At 44.5% G+C, this 21,257-nt stretch overlaps 1 protein-coding gene across 2 annotated transcripts in view; it reads left to right on the forward strand.

Annotated features, from left to right (window-relative positions):
• Positions 1 to 21,257, forward strand: part of LOC135902639 (SUN domain-containing ossification factor) — a 149,941-nt gene that overhangs the window by 108,573 nt on the left and 20,111 nt on the right. For both annotated transcript variants that reach the window (XM_065432838.2, XM_065432839.2), the window contains exons 12-13: positions 10,296 to 11,232; positions 14,284 to 14,535. In XM_065432838.2, the coding sequence (XP_065288910.1) occupies positions 10,296 to 11,232; positions 14,284 to 14,535 (1,189 nt within the window). The remainder of the gene's footprint in view (positions 1 to 10,295; positions 11,233 to 14,283; positions 14,536 to 21,257) is intronic.

A 21,257-nucleotide genomic window follows, 5' to 3' on the forward strand; every position in this document is an offset into this window, starting at 1 on the left:
GCCCTCCTAACAAGAGGGAGTGCACCGATGTCACTGCTCAGTTCTTTGTGAAAAAATGGCTGTGGCTTAGGTAAGGTTAAGCCCAGGATGCGAAGCATACTAGCCTTTATTTTAGTTGTTGAACCACTGTTTAGCCTGGTGAACTGCTGTTGCTTGGCTATATTTGGTTCGGCTAGACGAAGAAACAACTCATGCATTACTTCTTCGCCTTCAAGAGTGGAACGCGACAGCGTTCCCGTCGACCCGCCAAGGGGTGTAAGACAATGGGCTACAGGGCAGCGACTACGCGCCCCGCATTGGACGCGGTGAGCGTCGAGCAAAGCAGCGTTCGGCGCGGCAACGAAATGTGCGCCTGAGCAAGAGACGCACGCCTTAGAAACAGCGCGTTTCTAAGGCAACACCGCATTCACTAGAGGCGCTTTTGTACCGCTTTGAAGCGTTGTACTCGTGGCTCAGTGGTAGCGTCTCCGTCCCACACTTCGGAGACCCTGGTTCGATTCCCACCCAGCCCGTCTTGCAAGAGTTGAGCCAAAGCCACTTCTCCTCTGTCGTGACGTCACGGTGTCACGTGATTTCATGGTCACCGCCGCGCCTGAGGAGCTGGGTTGAGCCCTCGTAATATGCTTCGCATAAAACAAAAACAGCTTTCCTAGATTACATGTTATGCATAGTGAGCACTCAGAAATTACTGCACAACATGTCTCTCCTTTCAATGTTACGAGGAGCCTAAGCTATGCCATTGGACAAGGATATAAAATAAAGAAACTAGCAAATGCGGACCTTCTTTTAGAATTGCTGTGCCAACATCAGCATGAGAAATTTTCAGGAGTAACAGCCTTTGGGGACATTCTCATAGCTATCAGCCCTCACCGATCACTGAATACCGTTCGTGGCATCATTTCTGACGATGACCTAAAGTATGTGACTGAAGAAGAACTGCTAAACGGACTCAAAGAACAAAATGTCACAAATGTGTACAGAATAAAAATCAGACAAGAAAACAATGAAATCAAAACAAAGCACTTCGTCCTAACATTTTCATTGAGCATACTTCCTGACTCTGTGAAGGTAGGCTTCACCAAACTGAAACTTCAACCGTACATACCCAACCCGCGATGCTGTTTCAAATGCCAAAGGTACGACCACGGCTCACAGAACTGCCGGGGCCAAACCAAATGCGCTAAGTGTGTTTCCCATGACTACCCTTCAGACAACTGCGAAGTTGAATTGCACCTCTGTATAAACTGCGAGCGCAGTCATCCTGCTTACTCGCGTGGCTGCCCAACAAGGAAACAAGAAAAAGAAAATATCACTCTCAGGGAAGCACGGAAGCGACTTTCGTTGGTGCAAAACAAAAACTTTTCCGTTATGCTGCAACAGGGCACGGAAACAGAGCGGCCTTCAAAGCCTGCCCAGGTCACACACTGTGAGGCTGGGGCAGAGCCTCCTGCGTCCACAGTGGACGCAGCTAGCATTGCGCCACTCCCTCGAAAGTAGGCTGTGTGGACCCCCAGGTCAGCAGGGCCCCAAGGCCTCTCCTTACATGGCGAGGCCCAACTTGAACATACCCGCGCATCCAGCATGGATGTCCAGTGTACCGTATTTACACGATTGTAAGTCGACTCGAATATAAGTCAACCCCCCCCATATCGCGTGACAGGAAAAAAAAAAAAAAAAGGAGAGCATACCCAAGGGCGCATTCGATGACGAAAATTTATTAGTAGCTGACATGGTCAATGGACTACTTGTCTTCACTAGTGCTGCCATCGTCATCGTTGCTACGGTCCCAAAGCGCGTCGTCGTCCCGCGAAATTTCACATTTGGCAAACGACCGCACCATGACATCTTGTGGAACAGCAGCCCACGCCAAATGCACCCAACCACACGCAGCCGTCGGGGAGGTTCTTTTGACAGGTCCAGTTGGCGTAATTTCGCGGCCTTCTGCCGCCAGCCACCCGTTGCACTCACGGCAGAGCAGGTCCTTAAAAGGCAAAGATCCAGGCTTGTTTCATGACCATGTCGCACTTCACTGGCAGAGACCGATCACACATTTCAGTGACGTACGCCGCAAGCTTGGCCTTCCGAAACCAGACTTCGGCACGTGGGAAATTCCTCACTTGCCGTCATAGGTGAAAATTTCGCTTTGCTGCAGTCACCACTCTCGCACCACCCATTCAGAAACATCGAACTTACGGCCCACTGCACAGTGATTTGTTTCTTCTGCGAAAAGAATGGCAGCCCTCTTGAATGCGGCTGTAAACGAGTGCCGAATGATTAGTGGGCCTGAGTCGCGATCGGAGACGGTTGTTCGGTGCGTTCGTTCGGTTACCGGTGCGCGCAATTGGCCTACTCCGCGCCGACGTCGCCAGCCGCGGGGCGCGGCCACGTTTTTAGTGACGTCAAAATGACGACACGCTCCTGTCAGTCATCCTCCCACCGAGCATTTCGTCTGCTAGGCGCCGAACCCGACGGGAGCTGGGAAGTTTGGAGCGATCGTACGGCTTCGCATGGCGCGTCTGGCGGATTGGATTGGATCCAACAGGCGGCCTTTTTGGCTGCGGAATGGCACGTTTGAATCCAATCCATAGTTTAATTCCAGAAAATGGCGCTTCCGTTGGGAACTTAGATTGTTGCGCTGGCCTTTCTAGAGGAAGGAGGAGAGCGGGTGGTGGTGCGAAACGCGTTTGAAGAAATGGCAGAAAGTGAATTCCGGCGTCGTTTTTGTTTCTCGAAACAAATAATTCATTGGTTGTACAGAGAAATCGACTCCATCATGGGTGCCAGCGAGCCACTGGAATGTTGTCGCTGCCTCTTGAAAAGTGCGCCACTCTTCCTGTCGTTTTTTTTTTTTTTCCTTCTCGCTGTGCGCGACACCACCTAGGGATGACACAAAGAAACTAATAATTATAAATTGCAGTAATCACAAGTACTACTAATTGAAAACGTGTTTGGGCTTGAGAAGAAAAAATACATTTTTTTAGATAAAGATGTCATTCATTTGAAATACATTTCGTTTTGTAGTATACTGTCTGCAAGCAGACGACAAATGACGGAAGTAAACTTCCGGGGAGGTCACCGCTTCCTGATTGGCTGCTCTCTCCGCCCCGCTGTCACAAATTTTGCATACTGCAACTTCATGACGTTGTAGCAACCGAACAGAATGCGTATCGCACAAAATATCTCCGATCACGCCCCTGGAGCACTCATGACGACTGAGGAAGAATAGAAGTAGCACGTAGCCGGCAGTCAAGTGGAACATGTCAAACCAATGCTTTTCATCGGAAAGCTAAGCGCAACAGGCAAAAAGAAACCCGTGAGCGGTGTCTGCTCTTCCATGAACTACCAATACTCCCCGCAAGCGCCGCCGTTCTGAGGGTGCCGCCGCGAATGAAACAGCGGCACTTCCATCAACTATTGACACCCCCTCATGAGTGTTGTGTGCACTGTAAAACTCTCAAAAATGTTGAAAAACCCTTCTGAATAGTGAACAAACATGGGGGATAGCGAAAAGCTATGGGTAGGGCCATAGAGCAAACATAAAATTGTAACTATGTTGTAGCTCCCATTGGTCTCGCTTTTTTGGCAGTGCCATGTTTTGGTTTCGATTGTAAGTCGACCCCCCACTTCAGATTTTCAAATTTAAAAAAAGTGGTCTACTTACAATCGTGTAAATACGGTATCTGAGGATACGATGGACACAAGTCAAGGCAGTCCTGTGCCGTAGACGTCGGGTGAACGGCAGGGCTCCTTGGTTCGCCGCAAGAAAGGCCTCGAATCAAGGGACCCGAAAACACAACCTAGATCTTCTCTGACTCCACGCACGTAATACAAAATGGTTTTCATACACTGGAATTGCAGGGGACTTTATATAACTTAAATGACATAAAAAATATACTAGCCACACTCTGACCTGTGGCCCTGTGTTTACAAGAAACAAACTTAGGTTCTAAACATGAGAACATACTCAAAAAGTTTAAAGTCTTCCGTTGTGACCAAAAGCCCGCGAGCAGGTTCTCAGGTGGCGTAGCTATTATAGTTAAAGATGGGGTCACAGCTAAAGAATATCACCTCAAAACTAAGTTAGAAGCTGTGGCAGCCGTCCTGCACGCATTTAAAACAATTGCTCTGTGCTGCGTATACCTGGAGCCACATCTTGTAATAACTATACATGAATTTAAAGACCTTTTAGAGCAGTTACCAGAGCCGTATTTTTTAGTTGGAGATTTCAACGCGCACTCCAGCTTTTGGGTAGTGACAGAACCGATACTTGAGGCCAAGTTATTGAGGATCTTATACTGAGTAATAACCTCTGTCTACTGAACACCAGAAAACTAACATATTGTGCATCTAGCTCAACGAAAATGAACAGTATTGATTTATCTTTTAGTTCACCCTCTATTATTACAGACTTAAAATGGGATCTCCTAGACAACCTACATGGAAGCAATCACCTACCTGTGCTGATAAGCTTAACATCCTCACCAGAAGTAATCAAAACAAAACCACGATGGTGGAAGCTCCACTTAGCCAACTGGGCGCTGCTTCAAGAAAAGGCCAGCCTAGAACAAATAGTCTCAAATAATCTCAGCATAGACAAACTTAATGAAGCTTTCACAATCTGTATTATTGACGCTGCACACCTAGCTATACCTCAGTCCTCTGGAGTAGTAAAACAACATCACAAAGTTTGGTATGCACAAGAATGTAGAGAAGCAAAAAAAGAGAACAAAACAAAGCCTAGGGAATTTTCTCAGATACCCAACAGCAGAAAATTTTATAAATTTAAAAAACGCAAGAGCGAAAGCCAGATATATCCGACGCAGTGCCGAGAAGTCTTCGTGGCAAAGATACATGCTGTATAAACAGCTCAACCACATCAAAAGAAATGTCGGAGAAGGTACGAAAGCTAAATAACACCTACTCCCCATTCACAGTTTCTCTTCACACAGCCCATGGTATACAGAAAAGTACAGAAGAACAGGCCAACATATTGGGTGAATATTTCTCAGTAGCTTCCAGTACATCACACTATGCAGAATCATCTCTAAAATTCAAAACTACAGCTGAGAAACAGACTACCAATAGATGGCAGTAGAAATGAACCTTACAATACTTTAATTACAGTTCAAGAAATCCACAGAGTACCGTCTGCTGCTAAACAGACTGCACCTGACCCCGATAAAATACATTATTAAAGGCTAAGCAATCTCTCTGTACCTGCCGTAAAAGCCCCTTTAAGTTTTTTAACAAAGTTTGGGTATCAGGAAAAAGACTCGAAGCCTGGAAGAAAGCTATTATTGTTCCCATTTTGAAACCTGAAAAACTACCAACCTCCCCCAGTAGCTATAGGCCTGTAGCCCTCACCAGCTGTCTTGCGAAGTCCTTTGAAAGTGTCTTGAATATTAGATTAACCTTTGTGCTAGAAGCTCGTGAGCTTCTTGATAGTCATCAATGTGGTTTTAAAAAAGCATCCTCCACTAATGACCATCTAGTTCATCTTGAAAATACAGTCCGAGAAGCTTTAATGCACAAACAACACTGTCTTGCTGTCTTTTTTTATTTAAAGAAGGCATATGACACAACCTGAAGGTTTGGGATTCTTAAAGATCTGGCCAAGCTTGGCATCCACGGCAGGATGTTGAACTTCCTAAAAGACTTCTTGTCTAACCGTTCGTTCCATGTATGCATAGGCTCAACCCTTTTGAAGAATTTCGTTCAGGAAAATCGAGTACCTTAGGGGTGTATTTTAAGCACGACACTCTTTGCTATAAAAATTAATTCTATTAGCAAAATAATCCCAAAATCCATTATGTATTCAGTCTACCTTGACGATCTTCAGATAGCCTGCACGTCATCCAGCATAATATCATCATGCGAAAGACAAGTACAGCTAATAATAAATAAACTAACAACATGGGCAGACAGAAATGATTTCTGCTTTTCTACACAGAAAACAGTGGCCATTCTTTTCTCACTCAAACGAGGTGTACGGACAGACCCCACCCTACACCTGAACGAAACCGAATTACCTGTCCAAAACGGGCACAAATTTCTAGGTATAACTTTTGACAAGAAACTCGCCTTCTTTCCACAGATCAATGCGCCGAAAAAGAAAGCATCTCAGTGTCTGAACATACTTTTTCATGCAAACACTCGGGTTCTGATAGGGTATGCCTTCTACAAATTTATCGTTCTGTTATACGCTCCGACTTAGACTATGGGTCTATAGTGTATGGTTCAGCAAGGAAGTCATACTTGAACCGCCTGGACCCAGCACACAATTTAGGTTTACGTCTTTCAACTGGTGCATACAGGAAGTCGCCTATAAACAGTCTGTATGTAGAAACCAATGGACCACCACTTTCAGATAGAAGAACCAGGTTACATGCTCATACATCCTAAAAATTTGTTCACTGCAGAAACGTACTGTATTTACACAATTGTAAGTCGATTACAAATGTAAGTCGATCCCGCCATATCGCGGTGACAGGGAAAAAAAAGAAAAGCATACCCAAGAATGCATTCGATAATGAAAATTTATTGGTAGTTGGCATGGTCACTGGAATACTCGTCCTCACTAGTGCTGCCATCGTCATCGCTGCTAGGGGCCCACAGCGCGTCGTCGTCCAGCGAAATTCCACATTTGGCAAACAACCTCACCACAACATCTTGTGGAACAGCAGCCCTTGCTGAATGCACCCACCCACACGCAGCCATCAGGGAGGCCATTTTGACAGGTCCAGTTCATGGTCTTCTGTTGCCAGCCACTCGTTGTACTCATGGCGGAGCAGGTCCTTAAAAGGCGAAGATCCAGGCTTGTTTCGTAACCATGTCGCACTTCACTGGCACAGACCGATCACACGTTTCAGTGACATACGCCGCAAGCTTGGCCTACAGCTCCGTAATGTGTCCAATCTTCAGCCCGTGGGAAATTCTTCACTTGCCGTCACAGGTGAAAATTTTGCTTCGCTGCAGTCGCCACTCTCGCACCACCTGTTCAGAAATATCGAACTTGCGGCCCGCTGCACAGTGATTCGATTCTTCGGTGTAAAAGGATGGCAGCCCTAATGAACGCTGCTGTGAGCGAGCACCGAATGTTTAGTGGGCCTGGGCACTTATGACGACTGAGGAAGCATGGAAGTAGCATGTAGCCGGTGCATAGAAGCCGGCAGTCAAGTCGAATGCGTCGAACTAAGAGCTACAGGGAAGCAGAAACACATGAGCGGTGTCTGCTTTTCCATAAACTATCAATACTCCCTGCAAGCGCCACTGTTCTAGGGGTGCCGCTGCGAATGGAACAGCGGCACTTCCATCAACTATCGACACCCCCCCATGAGTGTTGTGTGCACTGTAAAACTCTCAAGCATGTTGAAAAACCCTTCCGAAAAGCAAACAAATGCACAGGATAGCAAAAAGCTATGGGTAAGGCCATAGAGCAAACATAAAATTTTAATTAATTTGTAGCTCCCCTGATATTTCGTTGGTCTCGCTCTTTTGGCGGTGCCATGTTTTGGTCTCCTTGGTAAGTTGACCCCCCCACTTCAGATTTTCAAATGTAAAAAATAGATTGACTTACAATCGTGTAAATACGGTATCTGTTATCCAATAGTTACAAGGTGCCTGTCACGAACACTGTTTACCAACAAACTCCAAGCAATAAGACCACTCCTTCTCTGCTTTAAGGAGAGATACAAAGAATTTGACATAACAGGCACATTGCCTCAGATAGTGCGGAAACCCGATCCACTCCCGCCTTGTTATTGCCACCCTTCAGTGTGCGACTTCACATTAACACATTTTCAGAAAAAACAAACACCACATGAACATATATTACAAGATTATTTAGCACTAAACGAAAAATATGCAGAATACACAGCATTTTATACCAGTGGCTCCACATCAGCAGGCTACATTGGAAGTGCCGCGATACAAATCAATTAGGAAAAACCGGTACCCCTACCTTGGTGTGCATCCATTTTTACTGCGGAGTGTTATGCAGTCTCATTGGCCGTAGAAAAAATAATAAATGAGAACTTTGAGAACAGCATCATTTACGCAGATTCACTAAGCGTACTAACAGAACTTCACCCAAGAAATGCAATTGCACCATTAATTGGCGACTTCCTACATAACATAAGAGCCACAAGGCAAGGACACAACATAAAATTTTGCTGAGTGCCGAGCCACGTCGAAATCTGTGGAAATGAGAAAGCAGATGAATGTGCAGTGAAAGCGCGAGATAACTCATCAAAGCAAGAATTCCTTACAAAAATTGCATGAAATTAGTGCACCATAAACTGAGAAGTAAATGGCAGACAACATGGAAAAATGAAGTAAACAATAAACTACACCTAGTAAAACCTGTCTTACAAGAATGGAAGTCATGCTCACACTGAAAACGCTTCATCGAAGCCACTTTATGTTGCATTCACATTGGACACAAGCACCTTATGCACAACTTCCTTCTGACAAAGCAAGACTAGCCAGTTTGTGAAAAATGCGGCAACGAACTTACCGTAAACCACATCTTATTATCATGCGTGAAACTCTATTTGATAACTTGTCATTTCCGGAAAGCCAGCCCGTTGTGTCAGACTAGCATCTTCGTGTGTTTAGAACGTTCAGCCATGCGGAGATCAGTAAAGCTGTTTGCGTCGTCTATACCAGCTTTAGCCACAGTGGTTCTTCAAACACTAAGAAAAAATACTTTGTTTTGCAATGAACATATTCCATTTCATCCAACATTGATGATTTTAGGCGAAGATTCAGTTGTCAATATGACACATGTCATTAGCTCTTTAAGGGAAGCTGGTAACCTTGAAAAATTCTAAATTCTGACCCTACGCTCTGCTTTATATTATGATACACCTCATCCACCTTCTCACATTTGAGAAGGGATCCTCCGAGTCCTTGGGATCCTCCGAGTCCTTGTCCATACAAGGGCTGTCACTGAGGTGATCCAACTTTTTAAAATAATTTTTACCTTGTGTTTGGCACATGATAGCCTAAGTTACTTATGTGCCATTAAACCCAATGCAACACAACACAATCTTTTGACACCTATTTTTTAGGGTACCATAAGTATTTTTTATGATATTTCAGTATAAACTCACTCATACGTTTTGGAAAAAAAAAAAAGAAACACGAGAAAAAACATACTAACCGGAAAAACGTACGATCCACACTAACTAAAAAAAATTGACGGACTCTACTCTTGTTGACATCTACATAATGCGAAGTGTTGTGCGGATTGTTGTGGCACGAGATGCCGATGCGCGTCATGCTGGTGGTGCTCCGGCAGCCTGAGACACATTTTGTTGTTTTCCTATTGTGTGTTGTTTTAAGAGGGCGATGGGAAATCGAAACAAAATCGAGCTGGTCGGTGATGCCAGATGCCGCCGAAGCGAAGCGCGATGGCCACATCGCGCCGCCTGCAGCAGGGAATGGCGGCGCATTTGGATTATCGCCTACTGTAAGCGTGCAGTGCACTACTAATGGCACTACGCACCACGCGCTGTAAAACAGAGAGGTGAAGATGCTTATCGCATAGGTTTGACGTCAAAAGCTGGGAATGCAGCGTGCAACGACCCAGGCAGAGATTTGCTGGTACCAGAATAAGAAACTGTGCGTGCCATTGTTTTCGATGTGAGACGGGCGGCTATATACTGTTCTCAATCACGCGTGCCTCGCACCTTTTCTTGTTTACATTGGATCTAGTGGCCAGAAAACATATCATACGATTGCAGTTTGGCGATGTACTGAATGTTGATGCTGTAAAATCATGTTTTCCGATAACGTATGAACCGGTAATAAATGAACGTAACTTTGTTGAGTCATCTTTTTTTTTTCTCTATTAGGAACATTGGTGCCGGGAAAATGCACATAACGCAAACGTATCAACGAGGTTCTACTGTACATTGTTTCAGCTGCCTGTGTCTTCTGTGGCTTGGGTTTATGTTATAGCTTTCCTGTGTCACTAATATTGTGCAAAATAGGATGCCACTCACAAAGCACATCACACTTGCTCAAAAATTGTTATCAGTGACAATCACTACAAAGTTTCGGTGTACTCACTGTTTTTTTTATAGGTGCATCTGTATTTTATGCAGCAACCTCTATTCATCTGTAATCTCGAGATGCAAATGTACCTTTTAGAAGTGCTTTTGTTTATTCAATGTTTGGGAGTTAGTATATCTGCAGTGGCTGCATCATAAGTCTTGTCACTTTTAATTTTTGTCAGAAAGAGAAATACTTGGCAGTAGACCTTGCTGATTTTTCTTCTTTTCTCTCCACAGTTTACATGCAAACTGCAGTGTTGTGAATGCGTCTCACCAAGCACAGAATGCAACTGCTAGACGCCTTGGCTGCCAACAAAACAGAAGTCGCCAATTTTTTGGGTCGGTGTTTCAGCCATGCACCATGTGCTCGTTGTTTGTGGGCCAGTCAAAAGTCACTCAGACTCTTAGTGAAACCATTGCCTGCCGGTTTCTCCGTACCGCTCTGTCTCTAGAGGATGACTGCCCCATAGACGAGCCTGATGAAGAAAGAGATCCCAGTAAGAGCACTGGGAGCTTTAGTGACGTGCCCCAGGAGACAGACAGCAGCTCTGATTTGACAGCAGCAAGTTCCTCTTCTGAAATGACTACGGTGCCAGTCCCAATCCAGTCGTCGTCAACATTTTCTGCGAATGCCACATCTGAAGTGGAACAATCAAAATCTGTTGCTTTGCCCAGTAGTGACACTGCACAGCCAGAAAGCATGAAAGCTTCCTCTAGTCCTATGAGTGCAACAGCAGCCTCTAGTGTCGAGGCAAGTACCAGTGTTGACCATAAGAGCCACTATGACAATGAAACAGAGTCAGAAGACTTGGGCAGTGCATCTGAACCATCTCACAGGGAGAGCACAACACTGCATACTTTAACAGCTTCTACAACTCTTCAGAGTAGCTCTCAAGCATCTGATTCTACAACAGATTCGGTGACAGCGACTCCAATAATAATGGATGTACCCACATCGGTGAAGACGAGTCCTTCAAGCACATCAACTGCTGGTGCAGAGATTGCATCTCCTGTGGTGGACTCTGCATTGCCAAATAGTGTAACAACTGTTTCAGGAGTGCCACCTACGAGTGAAGTGGACAGTGGTGTCTTGGCCGTGGGACCGGAGACAGATGGTGGCAGTGTAGTTGCCACGATACCTTTGCCTCTGGATGAACTCGTCCACGATGCCGATGTGAGTGTTCTGTCTGATTATTATGCTCTTTTATTGCGATAGCAATTATATAAACCCTCAAAACAAATTTCTGTTGTCAGTGTTGCCACAATGTTCCGTGTAAAGTCCAAGTGTAATAACATTATGGCAGTGCCGCTGCCATATGCTGTAAGTGCAAGGGAAAGCTTGCAAGGGTGAGCCAATAAAGATGGTGGGTTGTTGCAGAAGTGTCTGCTCACATACACAAGGCAGGAAGGTGGGGAAGGTGCACGCCGACTTTTCACACATGCAATGGGGTGAGCAGGGGATAGGTTAGTGCGCACTTCCTCTTCTATTGCGGCTGCAGTGGCTTAGCACGGTCGCCCACACACTATCTTGGAGGCAATCTGCACTGGTTTCAAAGGCTAGGCGACCTGAGATAGCTGATGGCTTTGTGTGTGATGTGTTCCCACGCACCTTTTTTGCATTGAAGTGAGAGGCAGCACGAAGAGGAAGTTGCTCCCCGCTGCTGACGCTCTTCATCACGCCAGCATTCTGACAGCTAGTGTCCACGGTCATCGATTGAGACGTGGTCGTGTTTGCCTGTGTGCGCCTGACAACATGTTTGCTAATTTAGTTAATAACCAAATGTTTACAGCAGTTAATGCTGCTGATAAAACTACTAACCTTACTTAGTATATCTGTCTAATAATTTGCTATCGCAATCAAGGCCTTGCGTTTCGAGCAAAACTGCGACGTTTTTTTATCGCTACCTAGGTACGCACACCAGATACAATGTACTTACATTTCAGTAAATTCTTTTTTTGCATTTTTTAATGTTTAGGCACGGTGTTTTGTATTTGTTGTTTACGAAGGGGTTCATTAGTATTGGTGGAATGTTGCATTTCGTAATGCCATTTTTTACCAATCTGTTTAGAAAATATTTTAGGATCTGTGCAAGGAAAGATGTTGCGCATGACTGAAGTGGCAGTTTGTTAACTGCTGACTGTGCTATAAATTAAATTACTATCATTAGCAGCAGGCATATGTTTGCCGTTAAAAATTTGCATCATCGAACAAGCATTATGGAGTTGTATCTAGATTCAGCACATCCTGTTAAAACCAAACAAAAGAAATAGAAAGAAGTACATGAAATGTATCTTTGGAAATACTATCTTAATCAAAATGAAACTTGCATCTTATCCAAAGTGTGAAGCAGTCACAGTAAAAGCTTGCGCAGTATTATAATACTCAGTGTTTCATGCATCATAGGTTGCAGTGAAAATTCATAGTCATGCACGCTCAATCTACCATGGAGAACCACAGCTTTTGCTCCATCCTCTTTTCTGCCACTTCATGCCACCAGCTTTGCTTCTTTCACCTTTGCACTGATTTAAGACTATTGTGCACAGTAGCGTGCATCACAACCCACGCGTTGTGATTCATTGCTGCTCTTGGCATCTGTACATCATTCATATCCTAGTGGGGCAGTTGATTGGAGAGGGGGCTTCTACTTCAAGATCTAGTTGAAGTGATCTGCTTACCTTTTATGTGTGTTTTATTGTTATCATGATGGCATGATCATTTCTAAAGGCTATTACAAGATACAAAAACGCTACAAATGCTACTGGAAAGCACCAGTAATAGCTACTGCTATTTAAAAGATCATTAGTAGGACAATTACAAGAAAAGAAAGCATACTACTTAAAATTTTGTAAACCTAGAATGTTACAGCACATTAGCAGTAAAGATCTGACCTGCAATTGGTACTTGTTTTAGTAGTGAAGCATAATATGTACATTTACTTATTGCTTAGTTATCAATTAGATGAAATCAAAATAATGAGAGAATACTCCCCCCCTCTTCCTCCCTTCCTCCCTGCAATTCGATTTGGTACAAATAGGACAAAAAAGAGGCTTTATTGAATGGCTATTTGCAATGAGACAACCATCCACTGAAGGCAGGGCAGGTGAACTGAATGAACTTGGAGTAGTCCTAAATGTGTTTGGGCTAAGTCCATTCAACAGATAGTATGTTCTCGCAAATGTCAGGCATGTGAAGCAGTGAAATTCTCCTTTGTACCCTCACATGCACTGTCCTCATCGCATTTCCTTGCTCCAGCACACTTAGCCTCCACATGAAATTGTAGAGCTACAACACATCAGAGTATTATGCTGCGGCACTGCTGTTTTTAACGTAGTGTTAGTTTTTATTGTACGACCATTGAACACACTCCCAGCCATCGCATCTGTGTGCTAGCTCAAGTGGATTTGCTTTCTGCCATGGCATATGCTGCAGAGCACATGTCTTGACATACGGTGATGCCACTAGCCAGCAAGCAGAGTGGGTTGGCACCACCACATCATAGGAAGCGTGGGATGGAAATGATGTTGAACTTATTACGAGCCCTCTTTGGTAATTTGTAAACCTGTGTCCATGTCATTTTTTTTTCTCTTTTTCCGTGGTGCATGATTCTATTCCCTTGATGTAGTTATTTAGGTCCACTTGGAAATGTACGTATCTGAATGCTCAATAATTGTGCTAGAGCAATATCGTGTTCGAAGTTTTGGTAGCAAGCCATAACTGACACAATATCTCTGTGTACAGAAAAAAAACAACACTTGCTGTGTGTGGTGCCGAGGTTTCTGCCTGGAATAGACGACTGCATACTACTCGGAATGCTGGTTGCATTTGGCAGGATTTCTTGGTAGCCTTAGCTCCTAGAGCAGGAGCATTACCATTGAGCAGCCAGTGAGAATTGGTGTTACATCACCAATAGAATGAATTCCATGTAACTGAACAATTTTTCTATGACTCTCCCATTAGAGCAGATTCCATGGCTTATGTACCGGTGGTGTAAAAATGGCAATGCTATATGGTAGCTTTAACTATATGGCAGCGTTGAGTCATTCCTGACAAGCTGGGTCATTATGATGAGTTATCAGTTCTTGACACATGTGAAAGTTTTTTTCTTTTCTTTTTTTGCATTTTGTTATTGTGAAAACACAGCTTCCAGGAACTCGAGTAGCAGCCACAGGAGTGTTAAATTTCATGTAGTCATCATGACACACTGTTCCTTTTTACTTCGCACAGCTGCAGCTGAGGGAAGCAGGTGTTCGTGCTCCTCCCCCCGAAGCAGGCGCCTTAGCTCTTAGCAATCAGCGAGAATCTGTGTTCATGCGCATCAACAACCGCATCAAAGCTCTTGAACTGAATATGTCCCTGAGTGGACAGTACCTGGAAGAGCTGAGTCGCCGTTACCGGCATCAGATGGACGACATGCAGCGGGCCTTCAATCGCACTGTCAATGCACTCAACAAGACTGCTCAGAAGGCTGCTGAGAAGGTGAGAGTGCATCTCCTTATTGTCCCCAAAAGTTCCAGCTTTGCTCTCTCTCTCATAATCACCCTGAAAAAAATGATGTAGTCAGAGCACCTATAAATAAGACTCGACTTGACACCTGTTAGCTTTGCCTGTATGTGTGTTGCTACTCTCATGGTTCTACCTGCTTTCAGCGTGGCAAGGAGTAGGAAGTGTTTTACAGAAAACATTTGCTTCTTTTTTTCCTGTGCTGAACTATTGCAACAACTGTTGCAAAGCAGTGATAACAGAATGTCATAGTCATTGTGATTGCAGTTGCCTTTTCTGTTTTGTGGAACCACCAAGCACAGTTAAGAGCACAGGGGTTTTATTTGTAGGTCCCTTTACTTGATCTACTCCATCATTCCTAACTCCTCTTCCTCATCTCTTAAGCTACTACTACTTGCTCATGTCTAAAACCAGTGACGTACCAGAAGAAGAAAAAAAGTTTACCACAGATGCCCCCCCCCCCTTCCCCTCCTACGGACAAGTGGCTGGGGTCACTTGGAGAAGTGGTCAGATGGAGGTGTTAATAATGGAAGCCAGATTGATCCTTGTGATAGCAACTATGTCTTCACACCCATTGCGCAGGATTGTGAAAGGGTTGTCAGAACAATTGATCATGGGAAAAGGACCATCGTAGTGGGGTGGAAGAGAACGACGAGGTGTGTCAACATGGACAAAAATGTGTGAGGCTGTTTGGAGGTTTGAGGGTAGGAAAATGTTGTGCTTATTCGTGTCAGCAGACGTTGGCGATGAACACAAGTGTGCATGAAAATGCATAGATGCTGGACGAAAGAAGATGGATCCGAAACAGTTGGCATAAATATGGGGTTGACGAGGTCACCGGCCAGATGGAGGGTGCAGCTGTACACCATTTCAGTTACAGAGCAGGCGAGTTCTGGTCAGAGTGTTGACCGAAAGCCGAGCAGCACGATCGGAAGGTGCAATACCCAATCCTCTGTGTGAGGCTTAGCAGCGAGTGCAGCTTTCAAGTGTCGATGTAGCCTCTCAACAATGCCGTTGGATGCAGAATGGTAAGCAGTTGTGTGAATGCGCGCACAACCCAAAGGAATGTTACAGACGTGAAAAGTGCCCACTCAAACTGTCTGCCTCTATCAGTCGGTACCTTTGATGGCTTGTTTGGCAAAGGACAAATGATGTCCAAATTTGCCCAATGGAGGCTTGATGTGTCGTTGCACCTTGATACATGGACACGCTGTACAAGTGTAGACCCAGGTGCGTATATCAGCGCGTATGCACGGCGAAATGTAACGTTCGGTGATAAGGTGTTGGTTGCGTAGCACATATGTCTGGATGGCAGATTGAGTGCAGTGTATGAAAAACAGCACGACGAAAAAGAACAGAAACATAAATGCGGGAACTGTTAGGTGGTCAGGAAAGTTGACTTGCTCCAAGCGGAGGGATGTCGAAAATCAGAGTCGTTGAAGTTCGTCGTCGGATGCTTGGGCTGCTGTGGGTGAAAACAAGGAAAGGTGGACAGGACTTGTCGTGGCATTGATAGTAATACGACCGAGAGTGTCTGCTGCTTTGTTAAGGCTGCCTTTTACGTAGCATATGTCTGCCATGAATTCGGTGATAAAAGCAAGATGCCATAACTCTCTAGGAGTAGGGGGTGGCACTGCAGGAATGTAATGCTGAAACAAGTGGTTTGTGGTCGGTAAGAATTAAAAATTGTTGTCCTTCAAGGAAGTACCTGAAATGCTTCACTGTGAGGTAGGCCGTGAGGAGCTCTCATCCGAAAGTACTGTATCAGCATTTAGTGTCGCATAACTTGTGAGAAAAGGAGGTGGAGGCCCTTGCACCATTAATCCACTGATGAAGAGTGGCTCCCACGCTTCCAAAGAAGTGTCCACCATAAGTCTATTGGGAGCAGTCTGTGAAGGGTGATGCAGGAAGGCGGCTTGTGCGAGTTCGGCCTTAACAGCGGCGAAAGTTTGATGAATGACTGTGTCCCAAGGAAGTGCGGTAGACTCAGCATTCAAAATGGAAAGGAGTGCTTCAAGAGGCTGCATCAACTTGGAGCATGCAGGAATGAAATGGGGATAAAAATTCATGAGTCCGAGAAAACGTCGCAAGCTATGTGTGGACTTCAGTGGCGGGTAGTCGATGATGGCCTGGACCTTGTCAGGCAGTGGAGTGATTACATGATTGGTGATGTCCGAGAAAATGGATCTCCGGAAACCCAAACTGACATTTGTCAACATTGATGATGAGATTAGAATCATGAAGTCGAGTGAAAGGATGACGTAGATGTGCTTTGTAAGTTTCAGCATCGCTGCTGGCGACGAGAAGATCGTCTGTGTAGGCAAAACAGAACGATAAGCTTCTGGTGACTTCGTCTATAAAATGCTGAAAGGTTTGAGCTTCGTTGCGCAAACTGAAAGGCGTGCCTAAATACTCAAAAAGGCCAAATAGGGTAGTTATAGCAGTTTTGGAATGTCAGCTGCCTTGTGCTTTCACAAGATCGATTTTTGAATATATTGTTGTGCCGATTAAAAACACAGTGCAATCCTGAATATTGGCTAGTGGGTATCGGTAAGGAACAGTGAACCGCATTCAGTGTGCGATAATCACCACAGGGCCACCAGTCATTGTTCTTCTTAGGCACCATGTATACTGCTTACGACCACGAGCTTGATGACGGATGAATTATTTTTAGTTGCAACATATGCTCAAATTCATTGTGGACAACTTGAAGTTCATCAGGACGCAGCCAGTGGGGGCAGAAGTAAATGGGTGGGCATGGGGTAACAATGCAATGGGTTACAATGTATTTAGGGGTTTTATCCATTGGAGACCATGTAGTAATCTCCAGAAACTCGTTAAGTAGAGCTACACACTGTGGGGTAGGCAGTTTGGTAAAACTAGGGTTGAGAGCAGTAGCGTGCTACAGAAAACCGTTGACTGACAGACCCATGATGTCGTCCACCAGGCGACAGCGGCTCGTGTCTATGAGCAGATGAAAATGGCTAAAAAAATCAGCCCCTAAGATGGCATAGTAGACATCTGGTATCCAAAATAGCCATGGCGACCTTCTCTTACTACTGAAATCGAGGGTAAGAGATTTCTGTTTGTAAGTTGCAATGACGGAAGAGTTGATAGCTTGTAGGGACGTTGATTTTGTGCGGAGACGCCGCTCAGCTTTGGATGCAGGAATTATGCTGACCTCCGCACCAGTGTCTACCAACAAACACAGTCCTGTGGTTCGTTCAGTTATATGGAAAAGGCAGCTTGACGTATGTCCACGATCGCCCGCTGCCGTTATTGACAACCAGCCAGAGCATTTCCTGTGTGCCGCGAACAACAGGGTGACACAAATCGAAGAGCTGGGGTGTGAAAATGTCGGTGGTAGTAGCACAGGCCCTGTGATGAAAAACTGCACTCAGGTTGTTGGAACAGCCATTGCATAGAAGGTGGCGTGAGAGGCTGATGAGTTGGATAGGGTCGGCTGTTGAAGTTGCGAGTGTTGCGCAATTCCTGACGCAAGTCAGTGACTTAAGATGCGAGGTCTTTTACTGTTTCCCGAAAGGAATCCACTTCAGAAAGTGGCGAGCTACAGGCAGCATGATGATTGCCAGAGCAACGTCTGTCATGTCGTCGGCGAGCTCTGACAAGGGCTTAGCTGCGACAAGGGCTGTGCGTTTTGTTGGCTGGGAGACAAACAACTCATGTAATATGGCCATGTCCAAGGAGTCTAGTTGGTCACCAATGAGGTGTTGCAGGTAACGGAGAAACTGAGTTGGATATCAGTCACTGAGCTCTTCGTTGTTCAGGAGCTGCTGAATACGCCGATGCACAGGCAGGACGAGACAGCAAAGAAGAGCTTCTTTGATTGTTGTATATGGCGTTTCCTGATGTGGCTGGACGAGGATGTGGCATATGTCAGCCATGGCCTGTAGCGGCTAAGCTTCAAGCTGGAGTTCATATTTGCGAAACTCCAACGTGACGCGATGACTGCAGAACTTGTTCTCGGCCTGTATGAACCATACTGTGGTATCGGCGAGCCATAGAAGTGGCAGCGTAATGGTAGCTGTAGCTCCTGTAAAACCCATAGGCGATACCTCACCAGTTGCAGAGGTAGTAGGAGCGGAGTTGAGGTTGTCTGGAGTCTGGGTTTGCTCCATTGAAGGTTGCGTTCGTAGTCCAGGTCACCATGTAACTGTGAAACCACAAAGCACAGTTAAGAGCACGCAAGTTTTATTTGTACATCCCTTCACTTGATCTACTCCATTGTTCCTAACTCCCCTTCCTGATCTATTAAGCCATACCCCACTACTCACTGATGTCTAAAACCAGTAATGCGCCAGAACAAGAAAAGCTTGCCACAGTTTTTTCCTTTGTATTATAATTAGCTTCGCCTTTCCTTTCTGGATTTACTTTGCATTTTACCATTGTCTATACTATCTTGGTAATTACTGCTGCAGCTTGTGTGTGCACATGCATACTTTGCCAGACAGGTGACTAGGCATGTAGCCTGAGCTGTTGCTGTGCTGTGGTGGTGCTTTTGTGGCAGTTCTGTAGCTGCAAAGCTTTAAGGATGAAGGCTAAGCTTCTGCTGCTCTCCAAAAGCATTGTAGCCTTAGTACACAGGTAGGGTCAACTTCAGTCAGAGGTGTTGCCTGCATGTGTAAACAAAGCTGAATGTGTGTGCATTCAGCTTGATGTGTATGCATGTACGTGCATGCATGGGTGTATATATGAGGTCTGTTCCAAAAGTTTCTGTAGTGAGTCAGTAAAGGAGTGGAGAAGATGTGGCAGTGCTGCTTTATGCACTTTAGAGGACTCCAATGTGAGCTGGACTACTGTGCAAGATAAGCCAGAATTTTATGCATGCATTTTTGTGTAACCCATTATTGGTCTTCGTTTTAATGTATGGTACATTGACCAACATATGTAACAAAGGATCGGTATCGAGTTTCTTGTGAAATTGGGTAAGAACAGTGCAAAGATTTAGATGTCGCAAAAGGGCCTACGTACAGAAAGGAAATGAAAGAACTGCCTTCATGTCGGCTCACCATTTTTGGGAAGACTGAGATAGTGCAGACATTGATCATGTGCATTCTCCCATAATCAGTGACTGTTGAGTGATTATCAGAAGCACTTGGTCAAATCAGGAGCATTTGGTTTGTGAAAGTTGTCTGTTCACATGATTTTGATGGAAAAAAGGTTTGTGCCCAGATGGCACTGAGACTGCTCACTCCTTGGGAAACATTTTTATGAAAGAATTATGTATTGATTGGAACACTTTGGGCAAAGGCAATATCTTCTCGCAAGGAGAGTTGTGACGAATCCTGGATTTACATATCATGTCAAGCTGAAGTTGCAGAGCAAGGAGTGAAAAAAAATAAAGATGAACCAAGCTAAAAAAAGGCAAGGGTAAAGCTAAACTAAAGTCATGTTAATTGTGTTTTCTTTTCTGCCATGTAATTTTGCGCCATGAATTCATAGGTGAAGCTCAAACTGTCACTGCAGAGTTCTATGTGAAGGTTTTGAAGCATCTGAAATAATGCATGTGCTTTATGCCCGAATTCAGCCACGAGAGAGACTGGATTCTGCACCAAGACAATGCCCCTGTGAATTCAACATTGAAAGTGCATGAGATTTTGGCTCGTTATTCCGTCATTGTGCTTGAACACCCTCCTTCCATATGTGCCAGATTTATACCCTGCGACTTTTTTTTGTTGTTGTTTTCCAAATGCAAAGTGGTCCTGTGGAGGCAGAATTTCGATGATGTCACAACAATTAAAAAAGGAGCAACATCACTGCTGAAGCACTGAAGAGAAGTCTACTTCCAAGAGTGTTTCTAGCAATGGAAGATGAGGTGGAATCAGTCTATTGTGTCTTATGGGGAATATCTGGAAGGTGACCACATTGATGAATCAGAATATTTTCGGACAACCTTTTTTTTTTCATGCACTGCACAAACTTTCTGGACACACCTTGTCCTTTTTGGACAGCGTTTGGACATACCTTTTTGGGCAGGCGCAATGCACACACACAATGCCCATTGTACGGTTCTTAGGATACTACAGTATTTGAGGAGTGGCCATGCAGACACATTCAAAGAAAGGAAACAAAGGAATGATTTTATTGAAAGCCTACAGCTAACATTAGTGCTGTTCTAGACACTGCTATTATTGCTTAATCTTCTAACTTTATGAACTTGTATCACTGCTGTCGATTTACTCAGCTGGTGATAGTTACACAACCAAACGATTTACCATCTTTGTACCCCGAACTTATTGTGTCAAGGTACTCCATTGCAGATGTCTCATGGTGCAGCACACCTTTGGAGAGTGTTATCATTTAACTCATGTTTGGGGTGGTAGAGAGGGGTGTTTTTAGGTATCCATGGTGATGTTAGCCCATCAGCAACTGTTGCAATCAAATTGGCATTTTTCTTCAGGACACGATACCACACTGAAGAAAATAATGTAGCATGATGTGCGAGTATATTTGGCGAGAGGAGGAACTGGAGAAAATGTTAGATGCCCAGATAATCAGATTGTTAGTATCAGTTTTTGTGTTACTTGTAATAATAGTTTCAAAAGAAGACAAAACATTTCATCTTTGTGCAGACTGTAGAAGTACTCTTGAAGCTCAAAAAATTATTTTAATGGATTACAAACTCCAGCTTCCAGCTTGCCAAAAGAATAACTTAGTGAAGTTTTTGACTAAAAACA

The sequence above is a fragment of the Dermacentor albipictus genome, chromosome 1 (assembly GCF_038994185.2).
Source record: "Dermacentor albipictus isolate Rhodes 1998 colony chromosome 1, USDA_Dalb.pri_finalv2, whole genome shotgun sequence".
Classification (NCBI taxonomy): domain Eukaryota; kingdom Metazoa; phylum Arthropoda; class Arachnida; order Ixodida; family Ixodidae; genus Dermacentor; species Dermacentor albipictus.